The sequence below is a fragment of the Diabrotica undecimpunctata genome, chromosome 6, assembly GCF_040954645.1.
Source record: "Diabrotica undecimpunctata isolate CICGRU chromosome 6, icDiaUnde3, whole genome shotgun sequence".
Classification (NCBI taxonomy): Eukaryota; Metazoa; Arthropoda; class Insecta; order Coleoptera; family Chrysomelidae; genus Diabrotica; species Diabrotica undecimpunctata.
The window spans coordinates 106,510,214-106,535,229 of NC_092808.1; the positions used below are offsets into that span (position 1 = coordinate 106,510,214).

The 25,016-nt window shown below is 33.5% G+C and overlaps 1 protein-coding gene across 1 annotated transcript in view; it reads right to left on the reverse strand.

Annotated features, from left to right (window-relative positions):
- Positions 1-898: 898 nt before the first annotated feature.
- Positions 899-25,016, reverse strand: part of Arr1 (arrestin 1) — a 30,850-nt gene continuing 6,732 nt past the window's right edge. The window contains exons 3-7 of the mRNA XM_072535069.1: positions 19,525-19,748; positions 19,315-19,472; positions 15,029-15,172; positions 11,435-11,564; positions 899-2,981 (exon numbers count right to left, since the gene is read on the reverse strand). Of these exons, the coding sequence (XP_072391170.1) occupies positions 2,877-2,981; positions 11,435-11,564; positions 15,029-15,172; positions 19,315-19,472; positions 19,525-19,748 (761 nt within the window). The 3' untranslated portion in view covers positions 899-2,876. The remainder of the gene's footprint in view (positions 2,982-11,434; positions 11,565-15,028; positions 15,173-19,314; positions 19,473-19,524; positions 19,749-25,016) is intronic.

Consider the following 25,016-nt stretch of genomic DNA (forward strand, 5'->3'; position numbering starts at 1 on the left):
ATTATTGCTATTAGCAGGCAAATCATTTTCTTTGCGCATATTAAAGGTTCTATGAATAAACATGATGGCGCGCTAGATACACATTGCTAGAATTTTCTATAACTTCTATAACTTTTTGATCATTCAATTTGGAAATTTGAAACATTTCAGAAAACTTCTTTAAATATTATATTTTAATGTAGAAATTTTTTTAAAAAATAGATTTACAAAGTTGTAACAAACATTTTTAATTAGATAAAAAAATATAAATAGTGATAATGGGTAAATGAAGTAAAACATGTTGAGAGTATTCCTATATCTTTATTGTATTTAGGTACAGCTTGTTATGTATAAATTATCTTACATAAAGTTTTAGTTCTTAAAGTAATTACATTTTTAATGGTATTCACATTTTTTTACCAAATAAGATTCTATTTGATAAAAATTATATTTTTATTATTATTTCTACTATAAACAAATTTAACTGGAAATTGACAGGTATAGTCAAAACACGATAACGAAAGGAAAGAGAATCAAAATCAATAGACAATTTGAAAAATCTCAGATACATTAATGATATGTTGTTAAAAGAAACGATTAAAATGAAGTATAGAACCAGAAATAAAATGATAAAAATGGTATTCAAAGATGTTTTTCTGAATCATAATACACTATTGAGTCTTATTTTTAATAGACAATGCGAAAATCTCGGGTTCATTCGAAAAAATATTCCCATGAGATTTTTTTTCATAATCACTTTCATGAGATATCCCAAAATATGGTTGAAGACGTCGCCCTGGTGAAAAGTTGCCAAAATTTTTTTAAACAATTTTTTTGAAACAAATAGTAACAATAAATTTTTTCGGCCTGGACAATTTTTTTTTTAATATTTTGGGTCATTCTGAACAAAATAGGTCTCCTGTAAACTTATCATTTTCGAGGTATAGATATTTTAAAACAAAGAAAAACGAAAAAAATCCCATTTTCAATGCTCAAAAACACAAGCAAAAAACATTATTTTTGAATTAACCAAGGACCTCTATTCAAGTTCAAACGTTGTTCTATCATTTCCCGATAAGTATTTTAGGGTTATTTCATTTTGAAACATTATTTTGTAATCCTTAATGAAGAGCTTATGACATGACGGGCACTCTTCCCTTGTTTGCGTAACAATTCATATGTTGCGTTTTGTATCTGAGGTTATAACTGCTTACTACAATTAGTTACTTATAGTTATGTGTAGTTGAGTTCGTAAAGTTCTGCTTTGGGGAATCTGGGCCGGAGAGGCTTGCAGCGCGATTATTCCTATATTGTTATATTCTATTACAGATTCGCGAAAATCGGCGTTTATTTCTACACTTTTCCTTAAAATTTGTTTTGAGATATTGACAGCCTTTTTCGCAAGACCATTACCATTGTTTAACTTGTGTTTTTAAGCGTTGAAAATCGTCATTTTGCTTTTTTTCTTACTTACAACAGACCTTTTTTGTTCAGAATGATCCAGAAAATATAAAAAAATTGTCTGGACCTAAAGAATTGATTGATAAAAATTGGTTTAAAAAAACTGTTTAAAAAAATGTGAACAACTCGCCTGAGTGACCTCTTGATATATACCTAAAAAGGCGGTAGGCACGACTTGCCACCTACTCTCTCTACAGTTGAGGTATTTCACGATATGTCCTTCAACGAATATTCTATCAAGGATAAGAGGATCAGGCCGTGTTATGAATTTTTTTTTAACTCTGAATATATAGATACATGTATTACAGAGATGAGTGAAGAGTTAAAAATGAAAGTGTTAAACAAAATATTTTATAAGATACAAACAATGGGTACATTAGATTTTCGTGTAGTCTTTTTAATTTTAGTAATATTCGAATATATTCTTCTTAGCATCCCATTTAATATATTGGAATCACTTATTGTCGAAAAACATCAATCACAGAAATGAATACATTCACTCTTTTTTGACATTAATCTATAATATGAGTATATAGATACAAGACAAGCGTCAGGAAAATAGTATTTTAGTAGTAAAAATAGTATTAAAATAATTTTGCACAGATTTTTTTAAAATATAATATGACTGAACAAAATATTTTAAATATTAAATTAAAGCTGAGCATTACAGTCGCCTCCAAATTATTGTAGAATTTATTATCTGCATGTCATATTATGAAGTCGTTTCTATTTGATGGGATTACTAACAAAAGTAGGTAGCAGATAATAATATAGCCATAAATAAATAGTCATTTGTTTTGGTCTATACCTCTCAAAACTTAACGACACCACTCAAATACAAATGACTTGGTAATAAGCTTAAGATAAGGTTTTTTGCAATAATTTGTCGGCTACATACATTCTATGATGAATATTAACCCGAAAGATCAGAATCATAATCTTCTTTTGTAGTTAAAGTGTACATTTCATCCCAAAAGTTTTACATTGTTCTCTAAGCAGGTAAACAGAGGAATATTAAATATTATCTAATTGTTTCATGAACTTTTGTTGTTTTCTGATGTGCTCCAGAAAATTACCGTTTACATGACTTTCTGATTTTCTAACATAACTCATACATTTAGGTATAAAATATCCTATTTCGAATATCAATTTAAAAATAAACAATACCTATATAAATTTAAATGAAAGAATCACCATTTAGTGTATTTTACAATCTTTAACTGCTATGGCAAACAATATCTACAACCCCATTTTTATTGTACTTCGCAAAACAAACAATTCGTTATTAGATACACATTAATTATATATTATTCGTCCATTCCAGTAGATTACAGTGTTTTAGTATTATGTTGAACTTTTTATATTTTCGACAAATGGTATGCTCTTAAACAACTTATTTTTTAATTAGTTATTAACGAAAGAGATTGGATTACTGCTTAATCACATTTATCATCATCTGCATCCTGATCAATGGTGTCATGTTTAAAAGTTTCAACGTCCGCTTGACTGTCTGCATGGATAACCTTTCCCTTAGCACTGGGCTAAAATAAAAGAAAGATTAATTAGTTAATTAAATAATTAATCCACAATCGGCTTTATTGTTATAAAATGTAAAAGGTAAATGATATTTAAATTTCCGCAAATTATTACCGGTTCCTTTTGATACATTTTCACGTGTTAGTAACATACAGAGTGGAACAGCCAAATGGAATAAATTCGATAATTAATAAATGGGTTGTAAAGTAAACTTGAGGGTTTGTTGGATCAGGATATAAGTTTTTCAAAGTTGTTATGACAATATTTTGGAGAAGTGCTAAATAATGATCGCCAATTAAATTACCATCAATGAAAAAGGTACCTATGATATGATCTCCAACAATTCCTGCCCATAAATTAACCTATTCAGGATATTGTGTATGTTCTTCTCTCATCCAGTGAGGATTTTCCCTACAAAAATAGCGGCAATTATGACTATTAGCTTGCACGAGGAGTGTAAAGGTGGACTCACCAGAAAACAAAATAATAATCTTCTAATTGGGTCACATTTTCATCTCACATTGCCATGATTTTTTCACAAAAATACATTCTTCTATCAATTATTTTGTTTTAATATTAGAATAAGAGATTGGCAGATAAAAGTAAATTTATTTTTCTTCTAATGCGATTCTTGCTAATGTTGAATCGAATCTAGTTCGTTTCGCGGTCCTTAGAAACAGATATGATGTACACGGAGAGTGATGATAACGCGTCAGAAGGCAACAAGAGAAAAGATAGAGGGTCAACTTCACCTTGCCTGCAGAGCAAAAAAACTGCCAGATCCCCAAGCAAAAGAAAACCAAAGGAAGAAGATTCAGAGGAGGTGGACGAAGTTATGAGCATGTTCAAGAAGATGAGGGGGGAACTGAAAGAAATCAGGAATGAAAATAAGGAATATAGAGAAGAGATGATGGCACTTAAAAAAAATATAAAGATAACTCAAAAATTGGAAGAAACAAAAAACAAATTAACCCAGGTTGAAAACAAAGTAGAGAGAGAATTAAAAAACAGATGAAAATAAATAACATAGTAATTATGGGTCTATCAATACACGCAACAGATGAAACACTCTTAAAAAATAACATAAAAGATTTTATACAAAAGTACCTAAAAGAGGATGTCGAAATAGAATCTGCAATGAAGCTAAAAAACAATATATGTCTGGTACAAATGAAGGATTATGGCGAAAAAATTAAGGTAATGAAAGAAAAAAGCAAACTCAGATTTCTTACTGGAAAACAGATCTTCATCAACGATGACCTGACCGAAAAAGAAAGACACATGAGACAGGAAATCGTAAATTAAGAGCTGAAGGAAAAAATATGAAGATAGGGTACAAAAAACTAACTGTGGATGGCATAAAATGGGTATGGACCGGAAATGGTACTTTCAAACGAGAAAATTCTAGAAATATGGACCCAAAAAACGGCATATAATAGTGGAAAAAGAAAAAGATGGCCCATTATGCCAACGGACCCTAGCGATGAACAGGAAAATGAGTTTGAGCATAAATAGCAAAATAAAAAATAAGAATATGTACCTAAATATTGCGACATGGAATGTACGAGGAGTATATGAGGAGGGAGAGATAGAAGAACTTAAAAAATATTAAATACACATCATAGGAATACAGAAAACACATTTAACTGGAAACAACATCGAAAAGATTAGTCCATACACGTTTTATACAAGTGGAGGCGATAATAGGAATTTTGGAGCGGGTTTTCTGGTACATGAAGACGTGGGGCAGGTAAAACGATTCGTAGTAAAATCTGACAGAATATGTGCAATTAGAATTAAAGGAAAAGAGAACATGATATCGCTGATAAATATACATGCCACAACAGAAGAAAAATAAGAAGAAAGAAAGATGAATTTTATGCAAAATTAGAATCATTGTCGAAAGAAATGCCCAGACAAGATATTAAAATTATTATAGGCGACGCCAACGCAAAGGTCGGAAGAGAAGATATATATAAAAACATAACAGGGGGTGAAAGTAAACATTTGCATACAAATAATAATGGATAAAGATTGATTACATTCCCAATTGAAAACAGGATGAAAATAATGAGCACGCATTTTAGGAGAAAAAAAAATATAAAGGAACGTGGAAAATTCCGGGATCAATTGAAACTAATCAAATAGGCCACATCTTAATACAAGAGAAGTTAACCAATTTAATAACAAATGTGAAAACGTGCAGGGGGGCTGACGTAGACTCAGATCATTTTTTGGTTAGAATTAATATGAGAGAAGCAATAATTAAAAAGCATAAACGGAAAAAGAAAGTGCAACGTAAATTTAATTTTGAAAAACTGCGAAAATTTGAGGTAGCGCAGGCTTATCAAAAGGATATACAAGAAACCTATGGCAAACAAGATAGTACTATTGTGAGTAACATACAACAAAAGTTCTTGAAAATGACAAAAACTATAAAGGAAGCAACGTCGAAGAACATACCAAGAACAAAAAGATTTAGAAAAAACCACTGTTTCGATGACGAATGTAGAACAGAGTTAAAAAAAGATCAGATTTGAGATTAAAAAGTTTACGATCACAAAAACAAGACGAGCTAGAAAGGTATGCCGTACAACGAAAAAAAGTAAAGAGAATCCTAAGGGAGCGGAAACGAAAGTATATGGATGATAAAATTTGAAGAACATTACAAGAAAAATTTTTACAAAGAGGTAAAATACATTAAAACTGGGTACCAGGGAAGAACGATGAATGTAAAAGATAAGCAAGGAAACCTGATAGTGGACGAAGACCAAATATGTGAAAGGTGGAAAGAATATTTCGAAGAGATACTAAATGACGGAGTGGCTACTGAAGAAAATTATAATGTTCCTAAACCTCAAATAGTAATAGAAGAAAAGCCAAAGCCCACAAGAGAAGAAATTGAAGAAATAATAAAAGATATGAAAAATCAAAAAAGCCCCGGCGAGAGCGGCATTGTGACAGAGAACATAAAATATGGAGGAGAGGCCTTAATAAACCAACTTGGTGAGCTAATACTAGAAGTATGGGATGCCGAAGAAATGCCTTAAGAATGGAATAAGTCGATTATGATTCCTATACACAAAAAGGGAGATAGAACTGAATTTGCAAACTATAGAGGAATATCCTTATTAGAGGTAATATATAGAGTACTCGCCATACTAATTAAAAAACGATTAGAAATATATAGAGAGAAGAATCTAGGAGAATACCAGGGAGGATTTCGGAAAGAAAGATCAACAACCGATCAAATTTTTATGCTAAAACAAATCCTGATCAATTGCTATGAACACATCATTTCAGCACAAGTACTTTTCATTGATTACAAAGACGCCTACGATACAATAGACAGAAACAAATTAATAGAAACGCTAAAAGAATTCCAAGTGCCAGAAAAAATAATAAGATTGGTAAAAATGACAATTAGACAAACCATTTGTGCTGTGAGATGCAATGGTACAGTCTCAGAAGAATTCGAAGTAAAAAAAGGTGTTCGCCAAGGAGACCCGTTGTCTACAATGGAAAAGAACTATCAAATATAGCAAAAGGACTGATTCGGGAAAGCTCTAAAATGGAACTAAAAGTTAATATTAATAAATCGAAGTACATGGAGATCTCGAGCAAAAAAGGAATAAACACCAGGGGATCCTTTAAATTGGAGGTGGAGGATGGATCAGTTGTAGAATTCGAGAAGGTGGATGAATATATGTACTTAGGTACTCTTATTGATCAGACATGTAAGGAAGAAACTGAAATCAACCTGAGACTGACCAAGAGCAACAGGTGTGCTGGAGCCATGAGCAAAATAATTAAGGCCAAAGATATATCTCGTAATACAAAAATAAGAGTATATAAAACTATAAATAGACCCACAATGCTATATTCTGCCGAGACATGGACTATGAACAAAACCATACAGAACACATTGGAAGCATGGGAAAGAAAGATACTTCGCAGAATGTTTGGTGGAAAAGTAGTAGAGGGAGAATGGAGAAGACGAACTAATACAGAAGTGTACCATTTGTATGCTAACCCTACAATAACAAAAGTGGTGAAAAAACGTAGACTAGAATGACTCGGTCATCTAGAAAGAATGCGAGGTAATAGACTAGTCAGGAATATTGCTTGGAGAGTACCTGAGGGCAAAAAAAAAGAGAGGAAGACCAAGAAAGAAATAGAGAGATGTAGTGATGGAAGATGTCAGAGAGATGGGAATCAGAGATTGGAAGCTGACAGAGCTAACAGAAAACGATGGAAATTATACATCCAGCAATGGGCCTAAAAGGCCTGTTAACGCTGTACATACATACATATTCGAATAATCGATGAATGACTAACATCAAACAATGGGGCTGTTTTTCGATATCGGTGTCGTACTTGTTGTGCCCTGCCCAGTTCTACTTTAGCGTTGTGATTCTTTCGTTGACATCTTGAACGCCTGATCTTTGCTTGATTTGTTGGCTTGTTATATAGTTCCGAAGGATCACGCCCAGCATTGCACATTCCATGGCTTGTTGTGGCTATACACTTTTAGCGTGAGACACATGGGAACTGAACTTCTTGGAATATGGCTTAGTTTGTCAAGACCTACCCATGTCAGGCCTATTCGTTTTTGTGTTTCATGTGTTTGATTAACTTTTTTATTTTGATCTCCTGTCCCAGATATTTGTAAGAATCTGTTTGTTGAATGGTATTATTGTCTATAGTTATATTTTCGCCCAGTACGAGATTTGCAATAAGTTTAGTTTTCTCAAAGTTTGTCTTAAATTCTTGAATATGTTGCCTGTGTGAGTCCATTTCAAATAGGTAAAAAAAATAAGAATAAGATTTACTTACAATCTATTTAATTTATAATTACATTCCTAGTTTAGTTGTTAATGTCTTTTCCCCTCAAAAACTTTCCCTTTATTAGTTAATAGTTACACTAAAACCAATGATCATCCGTCACCAGTTTACCATAATAGTTTTTAACTATGCTTTCTCAAACATTAAATAATAATCCTTGTATCGGCAGGTAAGTAATATTTATTAGTTATTTATTCATTTAATTTCAATTTTACTAGATTGTTTTTTCGCTTAAGTTTTACTTTGTTTATTTATTCAATTTTAAAGTCATATTTAATAATCATACACATATAATATTGGTAAAATTGCTGTATATTCTGTACCAAACGGTACCCTAATACGGGTTATTATATTTTCAGCATTTAGTTTACCATGTACCGTTGACCTGAAGATGTATAGCAAATTATAATATGCGAAACTAGTGGTTAGTGGTAGAATAAATATATTTTGAGTAAGTCTTTTTCTTTCTTTTTTTTACCTATTTGTCTTTAATCTTGCACTTTCAGACAGAATTTTAAGCGAATGTATCATAGAAATAGTGTCTTATAAGTTGTTTGCAATTAATACAATGACATTCGCAAACCTCATGATTTAATTTTTCTTCATCTATATTGATGTCCATATTTTGCCATTTAGTGATCTTAAATATTAACTTAGAGCTGCCGTGAACAATTTTGGTGAAGTATTGTCTCCTTGTCTTAAGACTTGTCCCTTCTGTGTTATTGTGTAGCCATTGATTTAATGTAGAGTTCTTATATATGCTTCTGAGTAGTGACGTGTACCTGTAATCTATTCGGGTTTGTTTTAGTGCTTCTAGTACCTACTGTTTCAAACTCAGAGAATCGAAAGCCTTCTCGTAATCGATCAATGCAAGAAACAGTGGTCCTTGCTACAACAAGTTCATCTTCGTAATTGTTAGTGAGAACGTGTACCTGGATTATTTTCAGGTTGTAGTCGAGTCTTAGAATTATATACATAACTCTTGCGGAAATGCAATTAATACTCTGTTACTCTGTATGTGTTTTTGTAATTTTTTGTGCATTAACAGACCTATTTCCCCTATTGTCGATTTTGTCTTCCCTTTATAGTGGAATACTAGCGGACCAACTCGACATCGAGTTTTTTAAATGAAATTTTTATTTTGCGAGAAAAATTAAGAGATCAATACAAACAATATAAGCAAGAATATACATAACATTCATCAATAATAATGCAAGTAAAAAAAAGTGATTATGGAAGTCGACCTCAAAACCGGAATGCAATTTTTAGTTCATCAAATGTCGACATGGATATCATTTAGCAGTTAATTTTGCATGCTGATCACGAATCCGGTGTCAGATTTGCTCTATCTTGACGTTTTATGCGCGTTTCGGGTCACTTCCGGTGTCGGATCGCAACCGGAAGTACATATTTAGATTCGTCTCGACGAGACCTTTCGATCCATATATACATTGTGGGGTCTAAAACTTAAAGTAAACTTTAACTTCCGGTCATCTCAAAACCGGAAGTGAATTTTTGTACCAAAAGTATATCTTGACAATCTCGTAATACATATACGTAACAAATACGTAATACTAATAATATTCCGAAAAAATATTTTAATTATCTAATATGGTTTTTGAGTAAAGTGGTGGACAAGAAAAGGGCTTAGCGTTTTAGTATATAAGATGTTGCTTAATTTTAATTTGACTTGAGCTTCACCTCTTGTTTTAATTCGCTAATTCCTATAATATCCCATTTGACCTGTTTAAGTTCTTCTTCCACTTCCGTCATTTTCTCATGTGTCGATAGGATTCTTACATTCTATATATTTACATGGAATGTTCGTCGTTTTTGGTAGTCTCCTATAGCACGGGGATTTTCCGCACTGTCTGCCCGCTTCCCTTGAATCCTTAATACCTTGGTTGGAAATAAGCGAGCTTCGAGGACTGAGGTCATTTTTCTTGAATGTCTGTTCATGTTGAGTAGGTTTTGGCATTTAAACGCCACGCTTACCAGGAGGGTTGGTGAGTTGGTTTGGAAAATTGGTAAGATATAGTAGGTATTGAGTAAGAATGAAATTAGGATATGATTTCTCTTCTGTACAGAAGTTGAGAGAGAATGAGGTAGGGGCACATCCCTGAAGTAGGTATGTCCTCCACTGGGAGGATTATTGGAAGGAGGATATTGCTGCATTAGTTGTTCTGAAGCTGAAATATACCACATTTTTTCACAAAAACTGGTAAACAGACCCTAAGAAAGCACTCAAAAGGGAAATAAAACCTCTAGATGGAAGCTTTATGGTATTTCATATGTGCCCAAATATATTCAAGAAAAAGTCGAATGAATATATGGACGTTGCAGGCTTGCAGGCCTCATACGCTTACTCCCTTTGTGAAATTGCATGTTTATAAAAGATAATAAAAACAAATAAAGTAAAATTTACAATCAAAGTGAACTTTACTGATAAAGTTCTAGTTTAGTTTGCGATTTCATGGTGTTTAATATCAAAATATATTTTATTTTAAATAATAATACATAATAAATTAAGTAGATATTTGTAAAGGGCCTCGTGTCTTTAGTGGTATACTTTTTTGTAATAATATAATGTTTGTCCACGATTGACCTACTATAAAATACGAGAATATTTAGATATTAGCGTTGAAATACATATCAACGCGTGGAGGATGACTTCAAAATGAAAGACATAAATTTAGCAGCGGAACGTTGAGAGTTGTAAATAAATAAATAAATCATGTACTAGTAACTAACTTTGAACGTATTGTAGTCCGGGTAGTGCCAATATATGGTCTTTGGGATGTGGTGAGTTTTATTAAACAAACAATACTTAGGAACCCATGAAGGTAAGCCAATTAGACGATTGGTCCTGCAGTTACCTTCAAGTAACCTTATAGAAGAAATAAATCTACAGTCCAAGAGCTATCGAAGAAGCAAACTATCCAGGGGGTGAAGCTATTCCTGATCCTATGTACAAGCATCCTGTCCAATCTTATACACATAGGCTAACGAGAGGACTGGAAGAGGATAGTGCGAGATGCCAAGGCTCTAGAAAGGTCATTATGCGAAAGGTAATAATATGGAGAGGAAAAAAAAAGGAAAAGACAGTTAAGATTTGATTTCACGTACAGGGCGCCTGAGCATCCGCTTATACGTATTTCGGCCTAATAGGCCTCATCAGAACGGCTTTCGCAGTCGCTCTGAACGTGAAAATAATTTTTTTCTGTCTTAGGAAGCAACTCTAACATGGCTTCGTATGGACGCAAATAGCGACATCTGATAATAAAATCCGTAAACTAATTTTCGAAACCAAATTCAGAATTTCGCTTTAATCTGTGCCTTCTAAGAATTGCAAGGCAAAACAGACGTTGATAAAGATGTTATTAGAGACATGGGGAATCTAAAAATTGCATTCCACAACATATCTCCTCAACTAAGCAAAATTCTTAGCGAATTTGTTTCTAGTACTCGTACAGAGTAAGTATATCGGAATAAAAAGGAAAAGACGTGGAAAGGAAAAGGAATGTGTTCAAGAAATACGTGAATTCCTGTATCCTATAATAATGTAATTAGGAAAACTGTAAGTAGAATTTAAAATGTAAATCAATATACTTACTTTAGGATGCATCAAAACAAATGGTAATTCAGCAGCAAGTTCTCCACCGAGTGCACCTAGGTATAATTTTATTTTTACTGCATAAGATACGATAATACCGAATGCATCTCGCTGATCAGGTGATGCTAACCTACAAAATACATAATTATTTGTAATATGTTATACACAATGATAAAATTTTTAAACTATTTCCTGATTTTTTCCAACAATATCCATCTAAATCAGATGAATTTGTTATTTTTTTTAAAACTTAACTAACAAAGAAGTTTTACAATCTATAAAATGGAAATAATAATCAAGCAGGAATTGAATTAAATACATAATATAAAAGGCAAATATGTCTAAGGAAGAAATGCGCAATAAACAGAATTATAGACTAATTTGTTTAATACCTAAAAAGAAAAATACACTTAATCTGGAACGTTAGAGTTAAATCAGAAAGAAATATTAAAATATTATTCTTTCTTATTTAACCCAATAATCCCAATTTAACATTAAAGAAGTAAAACAAATAATAAAAAATGAGATAAAATCCAATAAGGCGCCAGGATACGATCTCATTACAGGTAAGGTCCTTCAAAAACTAACCCATGATTGCTTCAGAATAATTACAATGATCTTCAATGCTATGTTAAGTCTGCTAAAAGGGTCTTATACCTGACCATCAATTCGGATTTCGTAACCAACACGCTACAATAGAACAAGTTCACAGATTATACACAACAATAAGAGTTAGTCTCGAAAACAAGAAATATTGTACTGCAGCCTTTTTAGATGCCTCTCAAGCTTTTGACAAGGTGTGGCACACTGGACTTCTGTTCTGTATGAAGTTAAAGAAAAACCTGCCTTACACTTACTTCAAACTGCTTAAATCATACCTTACAGAAAGAAGATATCTAGTAAGTTATAGTGAAACCCCCTCAAATCTGGTGTACCTTAGGGTAGTGTGCTCGGACCGATCTTGTACCTGTTATATACGGCTGACTTACTAACAAGCAATAACCTTACGCTTACAACATTTGTAGATGATACTACTTTCCTAACATCTCATAGTAATCCAGTAATAGCATCAGAGATACTGCAACTACATCTAAACAAAACTAATGAATGGTTTAAACTGGGGAGAATTAGAGTAAATCCCTCAAAGTCCACACACATTACATTTACTCTAAGAAGAGGTGTATGTCCACAAGTTAACCTCGATGGGTATCCTTTACTCCAAAAAATGACGTAAAATATCTAGGCATTCATCTGGACAAAATATTAACATGGGCCAAACATATATGGACGAAAAGACTACAACTAGGAATTTTATACAGAAAACTTTACTGGATGCTGGGAAAAAACTCACACCTATCGATCGACAACAAGCTGCTGATATACAAAGTTATAATAAAACCCGTTTGGTTTCAATCTAAAGATTTCAAAGATTTCAATCTAAAACTCTGAGAACAATCGCTAATGCCCCTTGGTATATCCAGAAAGACGCCTTACATAGAGATCTTCAGGTACTAACAGTCTCTGAAGAGTGCAAAAGAATTGCTGAACAATATCAAAACAGGTTGCGCATGCATCCTAACATCCTGGTATACAATCTTCTCCACAACCAACAAGTGAAGAGATTAAAGCGGTATGATCCCTTGGACCTACCAAACCGTTCCTGGCAGTGCCCACAGTAGTGGAAGCTACAGCACCCAGCCATTGTTATCTGTTCCATTTTTATTATTCGTGTTCGCATATCTGTATATGTGCGCATCCCACCAGTAACAATATTTGTGTTATGTCTTAAGAATTACACATCAAAATTATATTATTAGATCAATTTAATAATTTCTTTAGTTTCTATAAGTAGCATCTTTTCCTGTACAATGTATTTTGTAAAAATTTCTATTTGATTTGAGTTTCTCCCGTTTAAACTGTTTCAGATACTGTACTATATAGGATCATTCACGCAACAATTCAATTCTAGTATTTGGCCGTTTTAATTAAAATAACAGCCTGGTACGCTAGCAGCGACATCTATACGAAGCAACAAGAATTCGGGAGACCTCTCTTCGATAGCGAATTAGGTGAACCGCAAATTCAAAATCTTTTACACAGAGGCTATTGAACAATATTAGGAATAATTTTTTATTATTCCGATATGCATCTACAGTTCACCTTTGAAAACACTATATTTTTCACCCTTTACACAGAGAAAACACGTTAAAATGAAAGCAAAAGATTGCATTTAATTTCAGTTCGAATTCCATCATCGTTCTACACTTGATTCGAGTTATATCAACCCTCATCAGGAACACTTGTGAAAGTTCTGATGCTTTTACAGTTGCATCTGAGAAAACCTTGACGAGAACCTTTGGATGACATATTTGCTGCAGTTTGCAAGGGATTTTCTTACTACTAACATCATTTGATTCAAACATGAATTACGAATCGGTTTCTTCCTAAGTGCCTTCTCTGTTGAGGTTGGCGATCAATATGGCAAATTTCTCTCTATTCTGGGCTTGATGAATTAATTCATTTCCTTTTGTGTGGGTCCAATCTCTGATGTTTCGTACGAATCGGGACGAATCGGTTTGAAGAAGTTTATTTCTTGAAAATAATTCCTGGAGTTTTCGATATTTATATTATGGTATATTTCCTCATGGTAAAGCCGGTTCTGGAGAAAAGCCTTTCTGCTGGGACAGACGTAGCTGAAATTGATAGAAAGTAACTGCCCAAACGAGCCATGGTATAAAATTTATTCTGGCTATCTTTCCACCAAGATAAGATGTCCACATTTCTGTCTTCTCGTTCTTCTGCTAGATATCGATCCAGTTCGTCGTCAAGGTGCACCATTTTCTTGTACAGTGACAAAAGATCTTTGAGATAGTTCTTCGTAGATAGATAGATATTCGTAAGATTCTTCTGTAACACCAAAATTCAAACTCGGCCAACTTATTCAGATGCACTTGTTTTAATGTCTATGCTTCCAAGCCATAAAGTAGAGTAGTGAATACGTAACACCGAAACATTCTTAGGCGTAGTCCTAACCTTATATCCGAACAACAAAGAAACTTTTTAATTTTAACGAATAATGCATCGTGCTATTTCATTTATAGTATTTTATACAAAAAACACTCATTTAGATATCATGATTGTAAATGAAACACGCTGCATAAATAAAATTACTTATATGCTACAATCATATCGAATATCCAGATTGTACAGCGCATGGTGGTACTACCTTAATAATCAAAGAAAGTATCCAACATCAGACAAGGATAGAAAGAAAGTTATAAAGAGATTATTTACAGATAACAACAGTTTAAAAATTAGTCAAATTAGAATAAAGAGTGATGATGAAGCAGTGAAGAATTTCACATATCTAGGATAGAATTAAACACAGCGGGAATAGAAGGAACAGAAATTAAAAAATATTATTATTTAGCCAATAAAGCCTATTGTTTTATCCCTAAATCTTGTTTCATAAATTCCTCAAACAAATGTGCCTCTTCCTTTTAAGGCTTTCTGAATTTTCATATTTTCAAGATCTAATTAAACTTGTCTTGTCCCAAATTTTTATATCAATTTGTTCTAACTTAAATTACTTACAAAGTTGTCGAAGCCAAATTACTGTCTTGTTTTTTGAGTTGGCCATCTAAAGCAATACCCCTTCGATCTTTATTTGAAGATAGTAAGGGAAGAAGATACACCACTTTCTGCAAGCTAGAACCAGGTTGAATGGGACACCCTTCTCTAAAAAATAAGATGAACAAAATTAATTTTAAAGAATAAATAAAAAGCAATTTTTTATTTGAAAATAGATTACTGCTTCTGTTTTATGCCAAAAATCTCTACTAAAATTTTTGTAAAAATGGGAAGTTTTAGTGACAAAAGTGAAAAAATGTGTGCAACAGCTGATTCATTTTTTGATTAAAGGTAGTATGTTCTCCACTAGCTGTAATAACTTTTTGGCGTTGTTTTTGCGTACTTTCACGGTCTTTTTAAGAACATTTTGGTTGATTTACAATCAAAGTTCAAAGCAAATGACAAATATCTTGATTTTGAAAAGAAAGTCGCCCTTAGCGATTTGAAAATTATCATCTTAATTATCAATTTAAACATATATTATGTTTATATATTATTTCCATTTGGTTTTTTATTTTTTATTCTCTAATTGATCAAGCAGATATTCAGTTCTTGTCTTGAGAAATCTCATGACTAGTTTGAATTCAAGAGATTACTTTTTTGCGTCATGACCCAGTTTTTACATCTGTCTAACTGAGTAGATGTAGCCATTGTCTGTAAAATTTTAACATTGTATCGTTTCTTGCCTCGTTTTTAAAGTTCTGTGAACTATTCCACACATACACTGAAACCTGACAATTTTGTGAGCAATGTCTCTTGTTCTTATGGAGTATTTCCCTACAAATGCCATAACTTAATTTTTTGTCGATATTTTCGTATTAAAATTCTTACACACTAGAAATAGTTTGTGGCTAAATCTTTGTAGCCCACTTTCAAAATGTTTGATCATCGACAAAGAGTATGTTTTGCCCCACTCTTTTATGATGCTACAACATTGTGTTAGCTTTTGGTTTGTTTTTATTAGTTATGTTTCGTTTAACTAAATTTTAAACAGATACGGAAAAAATTATAGTTAGTACTACAAAGTTCGTTTAAAATAAGATCTCTCATTTATTTGAGAAGTAGCTACTAGGTGTGACAATAAAAATTCAATATGCCGACTGTTTACACCACTGCAGAAAGAGTACAAAAAATAATAAAATGATACTTTGTGGTCACTCTGTAAAAGAAATTATTAATTTATTTATTACAGCTGTTCAAAATAAGCTAATACCCGTAGAAAAAACTGTATTGGCAATAATTCATAAATTTGAAAAGTTTGGCTGTACTAATGGCAGATGTAAAAACTGCTGCCCATCAGTTCAATCTCTTCAAAAGAAAATTAGTCAAGAACGACAAATTAGAGAAACCCAGGTCTATGCATTGACTGAAGCGACGCCGTGTTCAAGTAGACAAATTGCCGATGAAGTAGACTTGAATGAAAAAAACGGGAATATTTTTAAAAGAAATAACTACCATTATTATGAACTGCAGACCGCTCAAGAAATATTTCCTGATGATAATTTTAAATGGATGGAATTCTGTGAAATTATGATGAACAAATCCAGTGAAAAATATATTTTTTTGAAAAATATTTTGTTTACAGACGAGTCCTCTTTAGTTAACAGGAAAAATAATCGATCCATTATACGTTATTGGTATCAGGAAAATAAGCATGAGTGTATCTGTGCGTACGCAGTATCCACAAAAGTTAAATGTTTGGATTGGCATTTTAAAAGATCATATTATTGGCCCTATTTTTATCGAATGAAATCTAAACCGCAGTAAATCTAAGAATTACTACGAAATCAAATAATTCCTGCACTTCAACATCTTCAAATCAATTTAAACGAAATTTGAGTTCAACAAGACGGATGTCCTTCACATAATTCACAGGCAGTCAGAGACTATTTGGATTTAATTTTTCCTAAACGTGTGGTTAGTACACAAGGTACAATAAAATGGACCCGTCGGTCATCAGACTTAATTCCCCTAGATTTGTATTTTTGTGAAATACTAAAGAACAATTTGTATAGGCTGGACCTGAGGGAATCTATGCTGAAATGCTTAAGAATGGAACTCATAAACTATTTGAAATATTAACTTATGTGATCAATCAGTCTCTAAATGGACACCCAGTACCAGAACAATGGAGAACGGCATACATGTCCTCAATACACAAAAAGGGGGACAAAAGAAATTGTAATAATTATAGAGGCATATCGGTAACCAGCACCCTGAGCAGACTGTATGGACGAATTTTGAGAAATATGATCGAGGAAGAATATAAGCACAATGAAGAGGAAGAACAAAGCGGGTTCCGTGCAGGAAGATCGTGCACCGATAACGTATTTTGTCTTAAACGAATAATAGAAAAAAGATCGGCTAAGAATCTAGAAACTCATATTACTTTTGTAGACCTGCAAAAAGCATATGACAACATCCCCTTAACAAAACTGTGGACAACGTTGAAAAGATCTAACATCAACCACACATTGATAAATGCTGTACAAGAACTATATAGAGACTCAAAGGCACAGATAAAAACAGGAAAATATCTAACGGAAGAATTTCTGGTTACAAAAGGCTTGCGACAGGGATGCTGTATCTCACCAACCTTATTCAAGATATATGTTGCAGCGGCATTGGAAAGATGGAAAAGAAAGGTACATAGGATCAGTATAGAGCTTAGCAATGAATGTATATATACACTCCAGTTTGCTGATGACCAGGTAGTGCTAGCGACCGATAGGGAAGACATGCAGTACATGCTAAGAAAACTGATAGAAGAATATAACGACTGGGGAATTAATGTCAATACAACAAAAACCAAATATCTTTGTATTGGAAACGAGTCAGATAACATAGACCTCGAAAACGGACAACATATTTCCTGCTGTCAGAGCTATGACTACTTGGGTGTTGCCTTTGACAATACAGGAACTGATACACGGGAAATAGAAAAACGAATCACTCAAGCAAAGAAAGTCTTAGGACGTCTCAATGGTATACTGTGGAGTAAAGAGATAACGAAAGGAAGGAAATTTAATATATATGAGACCATGATTAAAACTACTCTTCTTTATGGCGCTGAAACATGGAGAATTAGTGAAAAGAACAAAAAGCGAATAGAAGCTGTAGAGATGGATGCAATGAGAAGATCTTTAGGTATTTCCAGACGAGACCGAATCAGAAATGATGTAATAAAACAACGTATGGGAATAGAAGGAAATATAACTCAAGATATAGAGAAGAAACAATTAAGGTGGTATGGGCATGTTCAACGGATGCCAGCATCAAGACTCCCCAAAAAAGTAATAGAATGGCAACCGATAGGTCGACGGAAAAGAGGAAGACCCAGATTAGAATGGCAACACGGCGTAAACAAGTCCATGAGCGAAAGAAATTTAACAACAAACGACTGCGAAGATAGGAAGAGATGGTGTTTAGGTATCGGACAACGTCGAAAGACGTTCTAAACCGATGTGTATATATGAATTAGAGCGACTAACTTGAAACAACTAAGATAAAATATAGTCGAACTTAGTCAAAATGCCATGAGAAAGGTGTTGTGTAAATCATTTGGTACCTGTTTGCCATAAGGTGGTGGTTTGTTTGAAAATTAAATTTGGTAAGAATTTTATTTGGTTTATAGTTTCTAATTTTTTGGAATTATTTTTTTATCAGTAGTTTTGGAATTAATTTTTATTTTATTTCATTGTCATAAAAGTAAAACTGTATGAAAAAGATGGCTTTCACCGCCGATCTATTGTACTGATATATTTTTTTCCTCGTATATAAGCCGTGCTTTGGAATTATTTATTTCTAATATTCCGCTAGATAGAATATTTTGATTCTGATAGGCAAAAATGAACGAGAATAATGCTAACCTCAATCGATCTCATTGAGGAAGACAACTCCAACCATTGCCGCCTCGCCTTTGATAATGTTTGCCTCAGTAGTAAACGAAAGGTTAGGAAGCAATAATATCAGAGCAAGACCTATAATGATACAATGTATCATTATTAATGGTTTTTCACGGTTCCTTATGTTCTTTGTTTCAAGTACGTTTTAATACATGAAATTTTGATGATGATTTATCATCTAAATAAGTTTTTTTCCATTCATAGAGTAGGTTTACTATAAATCTAAAGAAACAGTATCTACAGATATACCTTAGATACTACTTTGTTTACGATTTCTAGAGCAATGTGTATTCTTTGCCTTTTTTAAGTATTAAAAGTTACTCTAATAATTAATAAAATACTTACTGTGTTTCAATACTTGCTACGGATGTTCTATATTGTCCATTCTGGAATAACACAACATCAACTCCCTGCTGAACCATAGCTTTTATCTTCTTAACCACCTTGTTGCTGTTATTTCGAATACATATATTTACAGCAATCTTATCACCATGGTGATACAACTACAAATTAAACGTATCAATGTTCGCTAAATACTACCATTAACTTATATACCTGTTTGTCCAATGTAACTTCCAGTTCAAGTTCTCCAGGACTCATCATAAAATCTTTTCGTACTACAGTACATGGTTGCCTGCCTTGTTTTGATGGGGCATACTGAATTTTTCTGATAGCCATGGTAACTGTGCCTCTTTTGTGAGTTCTATCCGTTTCATTTTCACCAACATAAATCTTGACATAATAATGCACTCCACATGGTTGCCCTTCATCTTCAGTACCTTTAATAGTTTTGTTCAGTTACCTTGTTTGTTATTAAAAATTAAAAAATATATACCAATGCATACATGCGTTGGCATCAGATAAAAGTATATTTGCCCCATATTGATGAAAATTTACATCATATTACGCATTTTGCTTTTACCATAAAACTAACCAACAGATCAGGGCTTCCCAAACTTATAGTCTGAGATCCCACTGCAGGATCACTACTTTCATAACGCAATTAATCAAACTCGCAGTTAAAAAGTGGCCGCAAATATTTTTAATTCGATTAATAGTACCTAATTAATTTTTGAGCAAAAAGTTTATTTTGTTCATTTTACGCTGCTCATGACGTATATGCATGTTTTTATTTCAAATTAAAGCTAATTTTTTTTTAATATGATAATATAAAGACGCTTGAGAAAAATTGTCGTAAATTAAGGTTGCCAGCTGTTAAAAACGCGAACGAAAACGAAAAAAAATTTTGTTCAAAAATTAATTACTGGTAACTGGCAACCCATTATCAATATATTCCCCTAACTACGTTATGAACGTAGTGATCCTGCAGTGGGATCTTGTACTATTACTTGTACTGTAATACCCTTGAGACTTTGCCCTTTTTATGATGCTCAAACAAAATAAAAATATAAGCATACAAATAAAAAGATATATATATATATATATATATATATATATATATACAGTAGTCTCTCTCTATAACGATTCTCTATATAACGATAATTCCTCTATAACGATGAAAATAGTAAACGTTGGTTGGTTCGTCATAAGAACAATGTATTAATTCTTTCTCTATACCGATATCGTTCTCTCTTTATAGCGATAACTTTTTAGCGTTCAATTGTTGATGACAAATGTGTTATTGTGTTTAAAGTTCAGACTACCTGAGTCACGAGTGGCAAGGTCATTGTCCAGCGCTTGTTTTGTTTTGCGCTTAAGGAATGCGGCCACCTATTCTACTCTTTCTTATCAGAGAATTAAGTGACTCACGTTTATTGTTCAGGCGGCGTACCTAACTGTTATCACACAGATGTTGTCATCTATTGACGACTTTTCATTTCCAGTTTGAGTTGTGTCTTAGTGTGTCAACAGCCAACATGTTTTCAAAAAAGCGTAAAGCGCTCTCGGTGGAGGAAAAGTTATCGATAACTCGAGCAATAGAGAAAGGTGAAAAGCAATCGGATGTCGTTCGCCGGACGGGGCTGTCTCAGTCAACTGTGGCTACGATATGGAAGGACAGAAAAAGTGGCTTAAAGCGGAGATCGAGGGCGGTAGTAGGAAGAAGTTGCGGAAACCTCAGTACGAAGATTTAGATCGCGTTATGCTTCAGTGGTTCCAGCAGCAGCGTATGAACCATATTCCACTTTCTGGGCCTGTGGTCAGGACAAAAGCTGAGTTTTTTGCAACTGAACTTGGAATTAAGAATTTCAAGGCATCTGAGGGTTGGTTAAGCAAGTGGAAGCTGCGGCACAAGATCAACTACGGGCAAATCAGCGGAGAGGTTCGCGATGTTAAGAAAAACGCAACGGATGATTGGCTAGAAAACGTGTGGCCTGGAATGAAGGCACAATATGCGTCAGACGAAATTTTAAATGCGGATGAGACTGGATTGTTTTTTAAAATGACACCAAAAATTAACTTTAAAATTTAAATTGGAAAAGTGCGTTGGTGGAAAGCTCTCTAAGGAACGCATTACAGTTTTAGTGACTGCAACATGACAGGTTCGGCGAAGCGAAAATTGTTAGTGATAGGGAAGTCGAAAAACCCGCGTTGCTTTAAAAACATAAACAATCTACCGGTGACCTATAAAGCAAACAAGACTGCGGGTATGACCTCGGAAATTTTTAAAGAAGCGATAAGAAAATGGGATATCGAGCTTAAAGGGAAAAAAATTCTTTTGTTTGTAGACAATTGTCCTGCTCATCCTGTATTGCGCGACCTTCAAAACATCGAACTCTGTTTTCTACCAGCAAACACAACTAGTGTCCTTCAGCCCATGGACCAAAGTGTCATCAAGAGTTTGAAAAGCCATTACAGGAGAAGACTTTTGATGGAATTGGTTGAAAATAATGGAGATCTTAAACTAAACATTCTTGACGCCATCCTAATGATTAGTAAATCCTGGGACGAGGTGACGAGCAATACAATAAAACATTCCTTCAAACACGCAGGATGGCTGGAAGATCAAGGATTGACTGATGATGAAGATGACCTGCCATTAGATGTTTGGGGCAGACAGTTTGAACTTACTATCACCTACGGACCGGAAGAGCTAATAGATTTTGAAGAAGTTGATGAAAATGTAGCTACAACATCTGGACTTTCTGACGAGGACATCCTGCAAGCAGTTCGTGTAGAAGAAGAAGAAGAAAGCAGTGACTCGGAAGTGAAAGCAGAGCCAGAACCAGCTCCGACCCCTCAGCAGGCATTGGATGCGGCAAAAGTACTGCATCGATTCTTCATCCACCAGGAAGACGATATGAGTGCTGTGAAAGATTCGATGCGTCTTCGGGACAAGGTCAGGTCAGTTCTGTGGAAAGGGAAAAGAAGACAGACCAAGGTGACAGATTTTTTTGGTAACGTAGGCTAAACATATTTTACAGTAGCATATTATTTTTTTATTGTACAGTACACATGTTTTAATTGTACAGTCATTTTTTATACTTATATGCTTATATTATTCGTTAATAAATCTATGTGAAATACAATGTTAATTCATTAATATTCATTTTAATATTTTTTTTTAAATTAAAATAGGTTATTTAGTACAGTATTATTATTATTACAGTACCGAATTTTGTCTCTCTTTATATAACGATCTCTCCTTATAACGATGAAAATTCCCGGTCCCTTGCATATCGTTATAGAGAGAGAGGACTGTATATATATATTCTTCTTCTTGATGTGCCTATCCGTTACGAATGTTGGCGATCATCATGGCAATCTTTATCTTATCTGCACCAGCGCGGAAAAGCTGCACAGATGTTGTATTGAACCAGATTCTGAGGTTCTTTAACCAAGATGTTCTTCTTCTTCCTGGACCTCGTTTTCCAAATATTTTTCCTTGCAGAATGGCTTGAAGGGGAGCATATCTGGATTTATTTCGCATAATATGTCAGAAGAATTGTAAATTCGAGATTTGATTGTGGTTAATACCTCTCGGTTCTTATTCATTCTTGTGAGGACCTACTCATTTGTGACTCGGTCAGTCCACGGGATCTTAAGTATTCTCCGATATAGCCACATCTCAAATGGTTCCAGTTTTCTGCAAATATCTTCGTTCAAGGTCCACGATTCAACAGCATAAAAAAGGACAGAAAAGACGTAGCATCGCAGCATTCTTACTTTTGTATCAAGAGAGAGGTTATGACTGTTGAAAAAGACTTCCATCCGATGGTAGTTGTATTACGTCACTCTTTCTACATGGGATTGGTTGACGTAAAGTTGACATATATATATATATATATATATATATATATATATATATATATATATATATATATATATGATTATATCTAACTAATGAGAAGGATGTGATTGCTTTTATGTGAGCATATGTGCTGAAACTCGGGCTTCAGTTTGGAAATTACCACTCTTATTTCTTTTTCTACATCTACTTTTGACCTGTACTTGTTTATTATTACTACAACTGCAGAAAAGCCTGTTTCGCACAAGTACGAAGTGGCAAATGATAATAAAATCTTTAATCCTGCAGTGTCGACGGTACGATATTCGTGTGAAACTGAGCTCCAAAATTCAAACAGTTTGTCCTTGTCGTCTTGAAGCTGTAGTCTGGAATCACAGGACAATGCTATTACTTGTTCTTCTTCATCTGTTGAAAGTGTCGATGATGTGAGAAACTGGAAAGGTTCCTAACCGAATCATATTGCTCCAGTATCGGAAAATATTTTTCAAAGTGTTTGCTTAATGATAGCAAGGGCTGTGTAAACATTATTTTTAAACAATTATCGAGAATTTCTGTCGATAAAATCTTGTAGAATACCTTGTAAGATGTGGAAACAGTCAATTACTTTATCTTCAAATTTTCTCTTCCACAAGAGCCTTCTTCTGAAACAAAATATTTTTAGCTGTCAATTGCAGGATATGCGTATTATTTCCCTGCAAAATCTTATTAAGATCATTTTTAATTTGTTAAATACGTCCCAGAGATTGCCAATTTTATTATAAACTCTGAACTAATAAATTTTTGCGTACGATTATGTAATTCTGTCTGTAGATGCAGATGTAGATACAGTCGTTTCTTAATTCGTATACAAATGCGAGTATATTACCTTAGGAGAACCAACAAGAGTTGCAATATTAAAATTAAAGAAGTATGCTCGGCACCCAATTCTTTACAAAGCTTACAGTAAAGTCTTGATTTCACGAGTCATGTTTTAATCTATTTCACCACTTTAATAATGTTATCCATCACAAAATTTAATTCAGGTGTAATGTTATTTGCTGCTAAGGCCTCACTATTTATGACACAACATATCTATTTTACACTTGCAATCTAGGTTTTGATGAGAGGTTGTAATCCTTCATACTGTCTAGATATCGCTCGGGTACCATCCGTACACACACCCACAGAGTTTGCGCAGTTAATATTATATACGGTCATACATATACGAATTTAAAATTTCAAAGTAAGTAGCTTTACAACCCTCACAGATTTTTCTGCAAAATAACAAAACCGCACATATATTTGGTTCTTGTATGTACCGTACGTAACACTTTGTGAGCAATGCTTTGGTAGGAACTGATGCTCTTGAAACCAAAATCATGGACTGATGTTTCAGTTCTCTCAATTTTGTTACAAAAATGTCTGTCCGCTTACCTTGTAAATGACTGTACGTTGGTTTCAAATGCCGTTTTAATTTATAAGCATAGATACTTTCACAAACAACATATGAGGAAGTTCTACATCTCCTTTAGTAATGCAGGTAAATCCGAAATTCAAATATTGGTCGTCATATTTTCTCTATTTTTTTCGTTTACCTAAAGTTACATTACTACTCTCGTTTTTGAATTGGCGTCCAACGTGGGGCCAATGTGTTACAATTTTACAAGTTTTTTTATAGCTTTAACATATGTCAAATTTAACAAATTCCATAATTAACTTTGTTTAAAATAATCCTAAAATAAGATTTGTATCGCAATAGATATATTATCTTCAGAATAATATTTTCTGTTTCTTGGGATACAGCATTCGTTGTAAGCCAGAGCTTTTTCCTGAGAAATAATATGGATGAGCAATGTATTTT